General features: G+C 42.6%; 1 protein-coding gene across 1 annotated transcript; it reads left to right on the plus strand.

Moving 5' to 3' along the window:
* The first annotated feature begins 558 nt into the window (after nucleotides 1-558).
* LOC135475931 (peptidase inhibitor 16-like) lies at nucleotides 559-18,276 on the plus strand. The gene is made up of 7 exons (XM_064755895.1): nucleotides 559-823; nucleotides 7,771-7,876; nucleotides 8,766-8,872; nucleotides 12,790-12,899; nucleotides 15,741-15,832; nucleotides 16,447-16,554; nucleotides 17,836-18,276. Exons 1-7 carry the CDS (start codon nucleotides 563-565, stop codon nucleotides 17,997-17,999), a joined length of 948 nt encoding a protein of 315 aa, XP_064611965.1. The 5' UTR covers nucleotides 559-562; the 3' UTR covers nucleotides 18,000-18,276.
* Nucleotides 18,277-18,488: the final 212 nt, after the last annotated feature.

The following is an 18,488-nucleotide window of genomic DNA, read 5'->3' on the forward strand; positions in this document are numbered from 1 at the left end:
AAAGAAAAAAGATGGGGCCTCCGTGATCGAGGTGGTTATAACGAGGAAGCGCGGGACAACGACAAGGAGCCTCTCACCAGTGCCTTCGCTGTGAGTTCAAGCCCGGCCCACTACAATGTTAACCGCCGTCGTACAAGTGAAATATTCTTGAGTACGGCGTAAAACACCAAATAAATAAATAAATATAAAGAAATCCAGCTTCAACTTGTGGAATTTCCACCTGAAGTCGACCTAATTCTGACTGGTGACATCATAGCTAAACATACAATAAAAAGCAATAATTTTCCGCATTTTGTCTTACACTTAATCTTGCCAAAAAAAGATATGTCACCAATGTTTATTGTTATCCCGCGTTATTTTTATACCAAAAATATTTTGCTCTTTTAAAACACGGGTGAAAATGACGTTTCGCACGGCATTATGGGCTCTGACGTACTAGGCCATCGTACATGTGGAACGTTTTAACGTCAGCTATTCTATTTGACGTCATTCTTTACACGAGAACATCGTTATAAAAACATAGCGTCGAAGTGAATACGTCCAATGCTCTTCATTACACACAATGATTGCGAAGATGGTACGTTTTAGCATTGTAGGAGTGATAATATCCACCTGTGTGCAGCTCGGCCTCTCAGTGAAGAAAGAAAGTAGGCCTATGCACTTTCAAGTTGCTGAAGATCGACAAAAACGCTTTTCTTTCCCGGGATGGAGCCAGGATACCAGCAAGACGGGTTTGACGGAAGAGGAGAAAATCGCCATTCTTCGTAGACACAATTACCACAGGAGTAGACCAACGCCTTCAGCCTCAAATATGATCTTTTTGGTGAGTGTCAATGTGTACAGTGCACTGAATGTAGGTACATGTAAAACCATACATGCACTTATATCAGATCCTTTGGCAGGGATCTATGCCTACGTCTCACCTTACTTGTAGGTCACATGTCGGCAGTTCGACGTTCGCTCTTGACCCATAGGTCTATAGGCCTACCTGGAATGGCTCAAGTCTAGGTCCATTTGTCTCTCGGAGCCGAGGCTTTCTGGGTGCATCTGGGTCTAATTTCTGCATGTCGTAACTGAATGTCAATCTATAATGACCTGTGTTGTGGTTGTGGTTTATTAGTTCTATCCTGAGTAGACACTTGATCTGTCGTATGTGTCGGCGGACTATACAGTGTCGGCAATCCGATTGGTCGTTTTTGCGTTGATATTCCAATGAAAAGGAAGCCACGCTCAGGTAGGACTACTTTCTCTAAGAATAGAACTGAAAAAGACTGGAGGCAGGATCTGCAAAATGAAAAAGAGAACACTTTAAATATATCTGTTTTTGTCTGTATTATGTACACATTCACAAACACGGGCATCAGTACAAATTCTGCGGATAAATTGAAGTGGAATTAAGACTGAACAGGCGTGCCTACCTCAATATGATCACACGGGCGACATGGACACGGAAAGTCGTCTCGAGTCAGTGGGGTGCATGCTATGCACAGCCGAGGGCGAGCACAGACACTCGCAGCTATCACCCTTATAAGTCAGTCATGGAGAGGCACGAAACACCGCTGACAAGAAATCACTAAACTGCAATAAAAAAAACTCCTGCTCATACTAGACACATACCTTTCCTTATCCCATTCCATTAAACGGCTCAAATTCCGCATGAATATCATTTTTGAAAGACGCCCGAAATCTATCAGCACCATCGTTTATCCCGGCGCTCCACCATTTATAGCCTCTTTGGCTCGCCTTCAGGATCTGACGGAGATTCCCGAACTGCCTTGTATGCTCGACATTCTTGACACAGATGCCAACCAGCTTTTTACATGAGTATTACAAATCCAAAGCAAAAGACACCATGGAATCTGACAGCGAAAAACGAATTGTAGAGTGGTAAGAATTATTACGAAAACTGGTACCGTAAGATAATCATAAAGAGTTTATGAATGGAATTAATTATTTGATAGGTGTTTTATGCCGTACTCAAAAATGTCAACCTTAACCATGCATGCACATATCACATTTTAACTGCATTTTCATGTCTGCTTATATGAACTAATGTGCATTTAAATTGTTGAACAAGTCTGAACACAACAGAATGAAAGAGGGAATAATGGACTGATTTATATTCCCACAGCAGCTCTTACTTTGTGGCCAGATGTATGTGGTCACACTAAGTACATCCACAGTTCAGTTCATCATCAGCCAGCATTGTGTAACTATTTTTATAGTCTCCTATTTCTACAAAGGGAAAACTAAATACTAGTATGAAAAATATGTCTGACAAATGTATATTCAACAAAGCGAAATGCACATATACATTAATCCCCTCAGTAATGTTTTATTTATTATTAATTCTTTTCTCTTTGTCTTGTTTTTCTCTATTTTTTTTTTTTTTTTTTGTTTTTTTTTGTTTTTAAATTTTAGCGAGATTAGTTTTAAAAAGTACCAAGGCCGATTCCACAAAGCCATTTCTGACTGAAATCAAAAACTGACATACGATCATAAAGCTTGTTTCGGCTTCAGAAATTAAAATCACTCTCATCAGCTCTGGGTAAAAACAAATCTGACCAAATGACTACTTCCAGAACCAAACTAATCGCTGTGAAGAGATTTTAAACTTTACTTAAAGGAGAAGAAAACTTAAAACAATGATGATTTAGGCTGAAAAGAGCACATTTTTTTCTGTCTGGTGCTGCCTGCTGCATAATTTTGCGATTTTTTCTCGCCATACACGAAAAGTCTGAAAACGGCAAAGCTGGCAAAAATCGCTGAGTTCATCGCTTCCTCCATCTTTAACGCCCTGTAATTTATGCTGGTGGTGTGTTGCATTTCAGCCAATGAGAGTCGTTAAAACTGCCGGCTTGTTCGTGTGAACTCGGAAACTACGCCCAACATTCCGGTTTCCCGATCCTCAAGCGGAAAATGAGCTGTACTGTTTGCTACCTTCTTGGAAAAAGAGTCCTACAGGAAATGTACGAATTGCATTTCGGCGGTTTCCGACGGCAGTTCTCCTCCTGACACAGAGGACTTCTGGACTGGTTCTTGGCAAAACGGAGTCGCTTACAGCGTATTTTGGCGCTGACTTTATTTATAATTTATCAACTTGAGTTACATATTAGAATTTTTTATTGCATGCACCTGCGAGGAAGCGCATACTTTTTTCAATGGTATTTTGATATTTAGATTTTCTTTTCCTTTAGGTCAGAAATGGCTTTGTGGAATCGGCCCGTGTTATCTATAATAACAGTTAAAAAAACTTTTTGTCTTACCTGTTGTGCATGCTACTGCAACTGACTTTTCCAACGTCTTCTCCCTGTGCTGGCTTGTCCAGTGAGGCAAATATTGCTGGCTGACCTTCCCACTTACGGCCGGAGAGGAAACCAGCATGAGCTGGACTTGAACTCACAGCGACCGCATTGGTGAGAGACTCCTGGGTCATTACCGGTACGCTGCGCTAGCGCGCTAACCGAGTGAGCCACGGAGGCCCCCAAATATTGCGACCGTCGCGACAAATTCGGACAGCCTCTCGCTGCATCCTGTTGATGTCAACTGCTGGCTGTCATTAACAGCTGTTTGGTATCTGTGTCTCATGCAAGCATGACGCTCATGCACACCAGTTCGTGAATCTCCGTCAGCTCCCGATGGAGAGTTGACGAGCCTATAAACCATTGAACGCGGGGTAAACGATGGAGTTAATGGATTTTGGACATTTCCTTCAAAAGTGATATTCATGCAGGATTCGAGCCGTTTAATGAAATGTGATTAGGAAAGGTACAAGTATGTGTCCAGTGCGAGCAAGTGTGATAACAATCGAGAAACAAAGGCTTTTTATTGCCGTTCTGTAATTTCTTGTCAACGGTATTTCAGGCCTGTCCATATTCGTCTAACAAAATAAATTCAACTCGTTCTACATCTTCTGTACCTAAACTCCACCCAGATTTCACCGTATAAATATTAAGTTACCGGTATTCACGATTCTTTTTGAAACAACCCGCAAAAGTAAACTTTCCTCGTCATTTCTTTCGCCGGGCACGTGACGTTGCTTACTAACGGTATAACTTCGATCCCCAATTTCATTGACCCAAAAAATCACATTCTTAAAATGTGTATTCAGGAGCCTGCGGCGTTTCCTTTAAACAATCGACTAACATTTCCCACGGTTTGAAATGAAAGAATAACATCAGATAACATTCTTTTATTCCTTAAATTTAATATTGTTAGTATTGTTAATACTTAAATTTAGTATTGACTGTAATATTTTTTTTTAGATTTATTGGGGAATAAACGAAAAAAAATATTACATTGAGTCCTTAAATGAATATTAAATAGCTTAATTTGTGTTGATTGTAACCACCACATATGTGGAAGTTCGTGAAGGCTTGTCGAGATCGTTTATCTATAGCTTTTTGGAACATGCAAAGTTGAGAAGTGCTGCAGTTCTACATTTTTCCTTCACCGATGTCGTTTTATGAGCTACACTGGCCATGAAGACTGAGTCACTGAGACAGGTTAGATTAACCAGGCAGATGTCCGAAATTTCCTGTAGTTACTACAGGCGTTACGTGAAGGACATAGCAATGCAACTCCACAAACTGACAGAGAAGGCCAGCCCATTCGTGTGGTACACGCCTTCGAGTACTAGAAGGGGAAATTGTCTACAGCCCCGATCTTGAAAATACCTAATCCCACTTTGCCTTTTATCCTGGACACGAACGCAATCGCCAAAGATATCGGTGCTATACTCTCTCAGATGCAATTCAGGAAGGAACGGAAAGTAGCTTTTAGAAGATGAGTCCTTACCAAGTCCGGGATAGTTTCTCGGTCACCAAACGTGAGTTGTTGGCCGTGGTAAGTCTTGTAAGTTACTTTCGTCACTATCTTTACCGGAGAAAGTTTCTCCTGAGGACAGACATGGATCATTCCGTGTTAGTTGGCTGGAAGTACTGAGTATTTATAACTTCGATATTGAGTATCGGTCAAGCAGGAAACACAGTAATGCTGACACCTGTAGCCGACGACCGATCGACGAGTCCTTGGGGACCGATGGCAATGAAGTCAAGGCCGGTACCCAGCAAACCTGCTATGATGCTGCTCGTCCACCTCAGTTATGCCCACCACAGGACGAATTCGCTGTGGCGCAGAAATCTGATAAGCAGGTCGGCTCTGTTCTGGAGTGGCTGATGGCCCGGAAATATCTCCCTTTGGATTCGAAACCAAAGTGCTATGGGGAATGTTTCCGTTTCCCGCAGTACAGAATGGCGTGCTGGTACCACCGATGGCAGGACAGAAGTGGTCGTGTGGCTCGACATTTACTGGTGGTAAGAAGATACTTAAAGAGTGTCACGACAAACCCGCAGGTGGACATCTTGCAGTGCGGGAAACGCTCCTGGGGTTAAGCAGGTATACACCTGGTCTGGGCTACAGAAATACGTGCGGCAGTGGTGTCGGAGCTGTCAGGTTTGAAACAGACAAAACATGTTGGACGTACGCCAGGGACTCCCTGTGGAAATTCCTACGTATTGGTGATTGCTGACTACTTTACCAACTGGGTAGCCTTCCCTATGCACAATCAAGAAGCTGAGACAGTAGCTGACGCTTGATCAACGTCTACATTTCTAGATTCGGAGGTCCAGTCTATTATAGACGCTGAACAAGGTAGGCAGTTTGAAAGCGTATTGTTTCAAAAAGTATGTCGTACGCTTGGAGTTAAGAAGACCCGGACGACTGCACACCACTTCCAATCCAACGGGATGGTGGAGCGTTTCAGCAGGATCTTGGCCCAGATGTTGAATTCCGTGATGGAAAAAAACCAGTCAGACTGGAATGTGAAGCTCCTACTGACGGTCAAGGTGTACAGGACCGCAGTTCATGAAACCACGGGATATTCTCCGAACATGTTAATGCTTGAGCGCGAAGTAATTTTATCACCGCACTTGTTCCTCGCGGCTGCTCCTGAAGAAGGTGTTCATGAAGACTTACGCAGCTTCATATGTGGCCATCACCTGCAGCAAAAAAAGATGATTTGAAAAAAGAGCCAGTCGGTACGAACAGGGTGACTTGGTCTCCCTTCATACATCATTTCGTAAAAGGGGACCTGCGAAGAAGCTACAAGGCCAGAGGGAAGGGCGGTGCGAGGTCCTGTGCTCTATATCCGACTTCACCTGATGGCAAGGAGACTGTCGTGCATCACGACCGGTTAAAACCTTGTGTGCCGGGAGACGATTCGGACGACAAGAGCAGTCTAGCCGAATCAGTCACTGACGACAAACACGAGCTTTACGACATGTCGTAGCAGTATGTTCTAATCTCAGGTCTCCCAGAGGCTAATAAAGAGCTCAGTTTGCCGAGAGAAGACAACGGTCAACAGATGCGGCAAGGACGACATACGAGGCGACCACGTGACATGAACTGAGAACCGTGTTTTGTAATATCCCCTTCAACCTTGCCACCTACGTTCTCTAGTGATTTAATCCTGGCTGGATTGACAGGCTTCGACGCCCGGGACATAGCAGGTATCCTAGATTGTGTTCGAGGGACGGCTTCGACGCCGGGAACACAGCTGTGTAGGTGAGACTGGTAGTCTCGGTCTGACGGCTCAACGCCGACGACCATGAGGAAAGTGGGAATAACTATGCAGGACGACAGAGAAAGCTCCAAGGCTGTTGATATCTGGTGGATGGAGCACTGGATTTGACGACCGCGGAAGAAGGTGAACCTTGGGGAAAACCAGGCCGACCACGACTCGTGTCCTCGATTTACTTATATACTTGTGTGTTCAGTTAATAAAGCGGTTGTTTATATAATCACTTTATATCAGTGTGGTTGTTATCCCTGTAGCTCTCGCACAGGGCTGAGGGGTTATCATAGTTCGGCGCGTTACAGTAAAATGTTATTTGAAAACTTGTATTCAGTGTCACTTTACGTCAGGTTTACCAGTTATAAACCCTAACTAGCACGGAAACCATGGCTCCTATGGAACTGAATATTGGTGACGGTAAACACCTTTATCCCGCATCAGACAAAATACTCCGCTTTTCATTGGACAGCATCGGTCACGTGAGGACGTGTATATTCACGTATCCTGCACCTGACGCCATATGTGTTTGCCGACGAGGCTATCTGCCTTTGTTACGTTGTGAAAACATTGGCCACATCACTCATTTGAAGCGATGCACTTGTACATCGGTTTTTTGCGCTGAATTGATAAGTCTTTTGCATGATAAATTCGTAATATGGTTACTCATTGGCAGGGTACGGAACTATATGGTGTCAGAAAAGTCTCACCTGACGCCTTGATTTAAATGAGGGTCACTGGAACCATATACTTCCGTACACTCCCACTGGCGAACCATGTAGCTAATAATATCTGGTCTTACTTTCAGCCGAAAATATAGCAGGCCCTAAGTTCCGAACAAGAAGCGGTTCACAAGAATGACTACTACCCCATTGTGCACTACAAGTGATTAGCCTACAAGTGCACGCAAGAGCCTACATGTACATGTATAGATTCACATTTATTTAGGTAAAGGCGAGCGTAGTGTTTCTTGTTGTAATTCCTGGAGTACCATACGGTCACTTTTCCAACCCCATGCCGCCTGCTATCTGCAAGATTCAAGTGTTGTACTTTTGTCAGATGCCAAAAACAATGTGTAGGGAGATGAAAGACTTACTCGTCCCGTGGCCGTCAAACAGTTAACACTTAAAAGGCTGTATATCTTGCACATTTGGTCACTACCTCTGTCGTAATGTTTTTGTTTTGTTTTCTGTTTGAAGATTTGGGATGATCACCTAGCATCAGTGGCACAAGGATGGTCAACCAGATGTGACTTCGACCATAATTACAGTAATGATTACGGGGAGAATCTGTCTGCTCAAAGCAGTGAGTTGTAACTCGTGATATCATTTTTAGTTGAGATTGTATATGTGGCATACATGAACACTCAAGAATATCCCACCTAATGGATTTGTTAAGGAAATCCGAAAAAAAATACATCTGTATATCTGTATAAGATAGTTTTGTAAACCCGACGTCAATTTTTCACACTAAATTTTCACAGGTTAATGCCCATTGAAAACTCCAACTACATTTATTGATGAACCTTAGATACATGTGATGAACAATGTCGACGACTTTTTAAACTGCGTGTCGAGTTTTTAGTCCGTCGAGATTTAGGTACTAAGAAAAGAATTTTTTCATGACATAGATACAAAACCATATTTTCCGTACATCCATTAAATCTTCACATGCATTAGACGAATTCTACCTATTTTGCAACAGAACCTATGCAGGATCATGAAGTCAGACATGGTCTCAAACTGCAAGGAACTTAATTATGACTTAACATGGTTTTTTTTTATTTCAGTACGCACTTTTGTATTAGACTTTCAAAACAAACTATAAAATAATAAATCAAAAAGTTCTAAGTTCAGAGATTTGTTTCACAAATTATGGCTAAGTCTGACCTAAGACGGTCTAAGAAAGCCTCGGGATTCTTGTGGAATTGATTTTGAACTTAAACTTGAAATTAAATGCTAATTTTTTGTTCGGTCATGAAAATCAAAATGAAAATTCCTAAGATAAGTCATAATTTAGCGAGATTAATTAAGAGAGATAAGAGAAAATCTGACTTAAGTTTAAGTCAGCTTCTTGATCGTGAATCCTGGGCATCAAAATGTTATTCATAAAGGTCTGCATTAACCTGAGTTAATTAGACTGAAAAAGTACGTTTTAACGTATATCTTAACTTTATATCTAACTTTGTTTTAAGGTTATTACAACGTAACACTCGCAATCGACGCCTGGGTACAGGAAGGCGAAAGCTATGAATATGACACTAATCGGTGCACCACATCGACATGTGCACATTATCACCAGGTATGTCATATATAATAAGCCCAGTATTATCAGGTATGTCACACGCACTATAGAATAAATGTTGCCCGTGCAGTATTATCAGGTGTACGGCATACGTAGACTATTGTATATAATAAGCCCAGTATTATCAGGTATGTCAAAAGTACTATAGAATAAATGTTGCTCTTGCAGTATTATCAGGTATACGGCATACGTAGACTATTATATGTAAAATGCTCAGTATTATCAGGTATATATAATCGCCTACTAGAGTAAAATGCTCAGTATTATCACGTGTATATAATCGCCTACTAGAGTAAAATGTACAGTATTATCAGGTGTATGTAATCGCCTACTAGATTAAAATGCTCAGTATTATCACGTGTATATAATCGCCTACAAGAGTAAAATGCTCAGTATCATCAGGTATATGTAATGGCCTACAAGAGTAAAATGCTCAGTATTATCAGGTATATGTGATTGCCTACTAGAGTAAAATGCTCAGTATTATCAGGTATATGTAATCGCTTACTAGAGTAAAATGCTCAGTATTATCAGGTATATGTGATTGCCTACTAGAGTAAAATGCTCAGTATTATCAGGTATATATGATTGCCTACTTGGGTAAAATGCTCAGTATTATTTATTTATTTATTTGATTGGTGTTTTACGCCGTACTCAAGGATATTTCACTTATACAACAGCGGCCAGCATTATGGTGGGTGGAAACCGGGCACAGCTGTGCTTGAGCTCCAGTGTATGCAGAGCTGTAGGCTTCCGTGTATGCTGTGCCTAATCTTACGTGTATGCCGAGCTTTAGGTTTCCGTGTATGCCGAGCTTTGGGCTTCCGTGTATGCTTTGTTTAAACTCTCATGTATGCCGAGCTTTAGGCTCCCGTGTATGCCGAGCTTTACGTGTCCGTGTATGCTGTACTTAAGCCCCCGTGTATGCCAAGTTTTAGGCTTCCGTGCATGCTGTGCTTAAGATCCTGTGTTTGCTGTGCTTAAGCCCCCGTGTATGCCGAGTTTTAGGTTTCCGTGTATGCTGTGCTTAATCTTACTTGTATGCCGAGTTTTAGACTCCCGTGTATGCCAAGCTTTGGGCTTCCGTGTATGCTGTGCTTAAGCCCCTGTGTATGCCGAGTTTTAGGCTTCCGTGCATGTTGTGCTTGGGCTCCCGTGTATGCTGTGCTTAGGCCCCCGTGTATGCCGAGCTTTAGGCTCCCGTGTATGCTGTGCTTTGGGTTCCCGTGTATGCAGTGCTTTGGGTTCCCGTGTATGCTGTGCTTTGGGTTCCGGTGTATGCTGTGCTTAGGCTCCTGTGTATGCCGAGCTTTAGGCTCTCTTGTATGCCGCGCTTTAAGCTCCCGTGTATGCTGAGTTGTAGGCCTTCGTGTATGATGTGCTTAAGCCCCCGTCTATGCTGAGCGTTAGGCTTCCGTGTTTCTCGAGTTTTATGCTCTCGTGTATGCTGTGCTTAAGCTCCCTTAAGCTCCAAACTTTAGGCCCCCGTGTATGTCGAGTCTTAAGGTCTCGTGTGTGGCGAGCTCTAGATCCGGTGCATGCCGAGCTTTAAGGTCTTGTGTATGCCGAGCTTAAACTAGCGTGTATGCCAAGCTTTAAGATCCCGGGTATGCCAATCTTTAAGATCCCGAGTATGCGGTGCTTTAAGATGCCCTGTATGTCGAGTTTTAAGGTCTTGTGTATGTCGAGCTTTACGCTCCCGTGTATGTCGAAGAGGAGCAGGTGTGTCGTTGAGTCCGCGCTCCCCTAGGCACTTGACGTCAGCCCATGCGCGTGACGTCACACGTCACGCGAGGCGCGCCAACGGACCAATGAGTGCAGCTCCTTCAGCTCCATGTCGCAGAACGTGCGTCACACGAGGCGCGCCAAAACTGACCGTTGGTGAGCTCCATTTTACGCCAAAACTGATGTCACGCGCGAGAGAAGCTCTGGTTTCCCTCTCTGTTATTTCTTTGAGGTCCGCGCTGCGAGGAGGATGAGGGAGTTGTACATTGTATAGCATTGGAACCCTGAAATTGTTTCTCGAATTCAGTGGAATCCTGAAATTGTTTCTCGAATTTATACAATGCTATTGTATGTTATACTATATAATGTTATTCCATACAATGTTATACTATACCATGCTATGCAATGTTATACTATACAACGTTATTTTGCTCCCTTCTCGAGCACGAAATAATCGAGCAGGAAAACAGAGCTGCTCCCGCGCGTGACATCAGTTTTGGCGCGAAATGGAGCTCACCCATTGGTCAGTTTTGGCGCGAAATGGAGCTGAAGGAGTTGCTCAACCCAACTTTACGCGAATCCACGGTTCCTTTTTGGCGCGACATGGAGCTGGAGAAGCTGCACTCATTGGTCCGTTGGCGCGCCTCGCGTGACGCGTGAAGTCACGCGCATGGACCAACGTCACGCGCCTAGGGGAGTGCGGACTCAACGACACACCTGCGCCTCCTCAAACGTCTCCTCAATACGACACTTTCGGCCCCTTCTATACTACTCCTGTGTATGCCGAGCTGTAAGCTCCCGTGTATGCGGAGCTCTAAGCTATTGTGCATGCTGAACTTTGGACTCCCGTTTATGCTGTACTTAGACAGCTGTGTATTCTGATCTTTAAGCTCGCGTGTATGTCCAGCTTTAAGCTCCCGTGTATGCCGGGCTTCATCACTATCTGGCAATTTATAGCTTGGGGCATCTGAAACAATGTTTTTTGTATGTATGTTGTGGGTGGGCTGAGGAAGGGTTTGCACACTTTGTTATCATTTGTACTGGCATAATACAATGTATATAGGCCTAATGATATAGAAAAATGACGAAACTTGCACACAAAGCCCACATATTAACACCATGATGAGACTTGCACACAGTCCCACATATGGACACCACAGTTAGACTTGCACACAATGCCACATATAAACACCATGATGAGACTTGCACACTGTCCCACAACGTACATTAATGGACTTGTGTCCATAGTTAGACTTGCACACAATGCCACATATAAACACCATGATGAGACTTGCACACAGTCCCACATATGGACACCATAGATAGACTTCCACACAATGCCACATATAAACACCATGATGAGACTTGCACACAGTCCCACATATGGACACCATAGATAGACTTCCACACAATGCCACATATAAACACCATGATGAGACTTGCACACAAGCCCTTATATTAACACCATCATAAGACTTGCACACAATGCCACATATAAACACCATGATGAGACTTGCACACAAGCCCATATATTAACACCATCATAAGACTTGCACACAATGCCACATATAAACACCATGATGAGACTTGCACACAAGCCCATATATTAACACCATCATAAGACCTGCACACAGTCCCACATATAAACACCACAGTTAGACTTGCGCACAAAGCCCAGATGATGAGACATGCGGACAAGCCCACACAGCTCAGTGAACAGCAATACTTACATCTACGCGTGCAGGTTACTTGTAGAACCGCACGACAGGAAATCTAATCATATAATCATAACCGGATGATTTAACCTGAATAACTGTGGACATAATAGGAAAGATTCGAGTTCTAACTCCTTTGTCAGTAAACTTTAAAGGCAAAACGACTCACACTGTGTCATGTATCTTGTTTCGTCGACAATAATTTACCGATCACCTGTGTCACTATGGTCTGGAGGCATTAATGGCACCTCTTTCCCCCCAGGAATTTAAGTTAAATTTAAGTTCCCAAACAGCTTCTCAGTTTTCTCCATCGTTTGTCAGCTCTAGATAACATTTCGTGAAACCTTTTTTCCCGAACAACCATATATAGTAAAAGCAGGTCACATGGTACATCACGAAATTTTACCTTCAGCGATAAATGTGATAAAATTATGACAAAGTGCATAAGCATCAATCCATTCTTTAATATTTCAGACTTTACTCGACGAGTCACGGAAAATTGGATGTGGCATGACATTTTGTCGTTCTATGACAACAGTTAGCATGTCAAATGGTTATTTCCTTGTCTGCAACTATTCCCCGGCGTAGGTATCGTATACCACATACTGTTACCTGTGCATCTGACATCTGTTTCGTTCTTCCCAGCAAAGCTATAACAAACACAGATGTGTCGACGTACTCTCATTAAGCTCTAACTCGGCCTTTCTCAGTAATGTATAGGCATGTGTGCATGCTGTTCTGTATTGACATTGGTTATACAAAAGCACATTTGGGCGACTCCGTGGCTCAGTTGCTAAGCACGCTAGTGCAGAGTAATGACCCAGGTGCCTCTCACCAATGCGCTCGCTGTGAGTTCAAGTTCAGTCTCATGCTGGCTTTCTCTCCAGCCGTACGTGGGAAGGTCTTGCACCAACTTGCGGATGGTCGTGGGTTTCCCCGGGCTCTGCCCGGTTTCCACCCACCATCATGCTGGCCGCCGTCGTATAAGTGAAATATTATTGAGTACGGCGTAAAACACTAATCAAATAAATAAATGAACAGAAAAACATTTCCTTTAATTCTGTAAATCATGCGTCTATATCTGCAAGTCCTATTAATATCTGCACATAATAATGACTATAACATAATTTGATAAATGTAACCGGAACATGGACAACTGTTTGCTAACTGCCATGTCTGAATGCAGTCGGCATCGTTCGGAAAAGAATTTAACTCCTGGAACATGTAGATTAAAACCAATGAGAAGTACCTATACTATAATGAAAAGGGCAATATACACCGTGCTTGAACAGAAGAAACTAAAAATCACATTTAGTGAAAAATTTAAAACGTTGTCTTTGAAAGATCAACATATTCCAGTATGTCCCATGCAGCCGATTGATTCGATCAAAATGAAAGATTTGTTTATTTATTTAGTTATTTATTTATTTCATTGGTGTTTTACGCCGTACCCAAGAATATTTCACTTATACCACGGCGGCATGCATTATGATGGGAGAAAACCGGGCAGAGCCCGGTGGAAACCCACGACCATCTACAGGTTGCTGCCACACATTCCCAAGTACCAAGTTAAATTACGGTAGGCCTACATCATTAACGGACAACTTACGGTAGGTCTGTATCATCAACGGACAATTTAAGGCAGGCCTGTATCATCAACGGACAACTTACCGAAGGTCCACATCATTAACGGACAATTAGAATAGGTCTATATCATTAGCGGAGAACTTACGGCAGGTATACATTATTATACGGACAACTTATGGTAGGTCTACATCATTAACGGACAATTTACGGCAGGTCTGTATTATTAACGGACAACTTACGGTAGGCCTACGTCATTAACGGACCACTTACGGTAGGCCTACATCATTAACGGACAATATACGGTAGGCATACATCATTAACGGACAATTTACGGCAGGTCTGTATCATTAACGGACCACTTACGGTAGGCCTACATCATTAACGGACAATATACGGCAGGCATGCATCATTAACGGACAATTTACGGCAGGTCTTTATCATCAACGGACAACTAACGGTAGGTCTACATCATTAACGGACCACTTACCGTAGGCCTACATCATTAACGGACAATATACGGTAGCTTTACATCTTCAAAGGACAATTTACGGTAGGTCTTTGTCATAAGCGGACAACATACGGTAGGTCTACATCATTAACGAACAATTTACGGTAGCCCTTCAGGTCTACGTCAACAACGGATATACGGTAGGTCTGAATCATTAACGGACAATTTGCGGTAGGCCTACATCATGAACGGACAATTTAAGGTAGGTCTTTATCATAAACGGACAACTTCCGGTAGGCCTACATCATTAATGAACAATTTACGGTAGGCCTACATAATCAAAAGGCAACTTATGGTAGGTCCGTATCATTAATGGACAACTTACTGTATGCCTACAACATTAACGGACAAATTACGGTAGGCCTACATCATTTACGGACAATGTACGATAGGTCTGTATCATTAACGAACAACTTATTATAGATCTACATCACCAACAGTCAACTTACGGTAGATCTACATAATTAACGGACAATTTACGGTAGGTCTACATTATCAACGTACAATTTACGGCAGGTCTGTATCATTAACGGACAACTTATGGTAAGCCTACATCATTAACGGACCACTTACGGTAGGCCTACATCATTAACAGACAACTTACGGTAGGCCTACATCATTAACGCACAGCTTAGGTAGGCCTACATCATTAACGGACAACTTATGGGAGGTCTACATTATTAATGGACAACTTAGGGTAGGTCTTCATCATTAACTGACAATTTACAGTAGGTCTGTATCATTAACGAACAACTTATGGTAGGCATACATTAATAACGGACAATTTAAGGTATGGCTACATCATTAACGGACAACTTCCGGTAGGCATACATCATTAATGGACAACCCTAGGTAGGCCTACATCATTAATGGACAATTTACGGTTGGCCTACATAATCAAAAGGCAACTTATGGTAGGCCCGTATCATGAATGGACAACTTATTGTATGCCTACAACATTAACGGGCAAATTACGGTAAGCCTACATCATTAACGAACGTAGGCAATCATATGGTGTCAGAATTACTCCAGGACTGAAATAAGTCTTTTCTTTGCTTAAGAATAGCCATTTCTATGATACAAAAATATACTCAAGGACTAAATACATCCCCTATTACCCGGTATTTTTATTTTGGTTTTCATTCAGTTTCAGTTCACTTTATTCACTCCGACCACATCTATAGGATGGTACAACAACTTTAATATATGCACACATGTATCTCCAGGGATGGAGGCCTATTTTTTCAACACACTTTTTAAATATTTATCAAATATTTGGTTTCGCTGATTAATTCTATATTAATGTGGTGATCGTTTTGAATCTTTGCAGCACGAATAAGGGTAGCTCTCGGCCCTATGTGAGTGGTACCCCGTGTTCCAATTGCCCCTCCGCTTACCCGACGTGTGAGAATAACCTTTGCCGTAAGTACAGTCCGAATGTTCTATCAGACAAAACACAGAAACCGGGCAATGTGCAACAGCAGATCAACAATTGTGTATAGGCCTTGTATCTCTTCTCCCTTAATGGACTTGAATGGGCATCTCGTAGTTCACAGTCAAACCTTGTGAATATATATGATGGGAAAAATAGATTAGTTTAAAATTATTCCTTTAGAGCGGTGCGGTTGATAATCTGGTTAAGAAAACGCTAAGCTTTTTTTACTATAACAGCTAGCAGTGTCATTATAGGCAACGCAATGAGATTCTGTGGTTGGATAAATGCATATTCTTTTAGTACGTATTCGATTTATCTCTACATGGATTATATTATCTGGCATCATGTGTTACATTACCTGGGGTCCATTCGTATTCCTCACTCATGTTGAGAGCATAGTCATGAGTTGTGTAGACGTCACTTTTGTTCTTCACTGGCTACTTATTCTACCACGATAAAGTTTGGCTGCATACAGTCTAGAATAAGTTGCCCGCTCTCCATGAAATCATCAGTTGAAATCTACATTTTAGGCATATATATAACCTGAAACTCAATAAATGACGGAAAGGAAGACGTTGTGATAACCATCTACATTTTTCAGGTAGCCACCCATTTTGCAGAGGTATCGAATGTAATAATGGAGGTCAGCTTATGAGTGATTTATGTCTGTGTGACTGTACAAACACGGGATACGACGACGCTACGTGTGGTAAGTATGGCGGACCAAGTGTAGTATAAATATGGTGGACCACGTGTGGTAAGTATGGCGGACCACGTGTGGAAGGTATGGTTTCCTCCAACAACACACCTGGCCGTCCTCATGTAAGGATTTGCTTGGTTTCCTTTAACCATACATCTGGCCGTCCTCATGTAAGGATTTGCCTGGTTTCCTCTAGCCATACATCTGGCCGTCCTCATGTAAGGATTTGCCTGATTTCCTCTAACAAACATCTGGCCATCCTCATGTATGGACTTGCCTGGTTTCCTCTAGCCATACATCTGGCCGTCCTCATGTAAGGATTTGCCTGGTTTCCTCTAACCATACACCTGGCCGCCCTCATGTAAGGATTTGCCTGGTTTCCTCTAACCATACGCCAGGCCATCCTCATGTAAGGATTTGCTGGGCTTTCTCTAACCATACATCTGGCTGTCCTCATGTAAGGATTTGCCTGATTTCCTCTAGTCATACATCTGGCCGTCCTCATGTATGGATATGCCTGGTTCCCTCTAACCATACATCTGGCGTCCTCATGTATGGATTTGCCTGGTTTCCTCTAACCATACACCTGGCCGTCCTGATGTAAGGATTTGCCTGGTTTCTTTTAACCATACACCTGTCCATCGTCATGTATGGATTTGCCTGGTTTCCTCTAACCCATACACCTGGCCGTCCTGATGCAAGGATTTGCCTGGTTTCTTTTAACAATACACCTGTCCATCCTCATATATGGATATGCCTGGTTTCCTCTAACCATACATCTGGCGTCCTCATGTATGGATTTGCCTGGTTTCCTCTAACCATACACCTGGCCGTCCTGATGCAAGGATTTGCCTGGTTTCCTTTAACCATACACCTGTCCATCCTCATGAAAGGATTTGCCTGGTTTCCTCCTACCATACTCCTGGCCGTTCTCATGTAAGGATGTGCCTGGTTTTCTCTACCAAATACATTTGGCTGTCCTGTTGTAAGTGAAAAATGTTTTTCCAATCCATGCCGCCTTGACTCTTCCTCCACCTACTTAAGAGCTTCGGGGGATTCAACTGCTGAGAGTAGTACAGCAGGTAAGTCTGATCCCGGGTGAAAAACCAGCCGGGATTGGCTGCCAATTTGTGAGTACAATCCCAAACACAAAACATAATCTGCAGGACCTTGTGTAGAGCAGGACGCTCTATCAAAACCATATCTCACCATATTCATTGCATGTGGAGCTAGTTGCTTTGAACAGCTGTTTTCCAATCATTATCCATGACGTCTTGTAACCTCTTCCAGGAACTCCCCCAGTAAATCCGGATAATTCTGGATATCAAAACTCTACGGAAAACAATTCAAGAAACGATAGTTGGAAACTCAGTGGCAGTTTCGGCATATGGTCGGTTCTGTTTGCGATCATTGCGCATGCGGTTTGGGAAGGACTGATCATAGAGAGGTCATAACTTCGTTGATGACAAGCTCATATACTATCTCACGTATCCAAGAAGCTCTAAACAGGCATGCATTAAAAGGTAAAATAGAACCATCCCAGAACCAGAAGAGACAACGTTTGAGAGGGCGATTTAGACATTGACATGACCATCTCACCAACGCCACCGCCCCCTTCCTCCCATAAAAGGTTCCTCTGAAATCACGTGAAGATGTCCATTACTTTCAAATTTGTATTGCGAGTTCTATTGGTCAGATCTGAAAGGAAAGATTAAACGTATTTATAAATTGAAGTGGATACTGTGTTTTTATTGTCGATTTGTCTCTATCTACACCAAATTATTGTATGATTTTATAGCCTGCGAATCCAAAGAAATCTAAAGAGTTTCCCGGCGCCAAAACGTCTGGAAAATCTCGCCATGATGAACCGCTCAAAAATAGCGGCTGTTAGTGAAAAGATGTGGTTATTTTATCATCTTAGGTCCAAATTTTGCGATGTCGAA

Source organism: Liolophura sinensis, chromosome 9 (genome assembly GCF_032854445.1).
Source record: "Liolophura sinensis isolate JHLJ2023 chromosome 9, CUHK_Ljap_v2, whole genome shotgun sequence".
NCBI classification, from domain to species: Eukaryota; Metazoa; Mollusca; class Polyplacophora; order Chitonida; family Chitonidae; genus Liolophura; species Liolophura sinensis.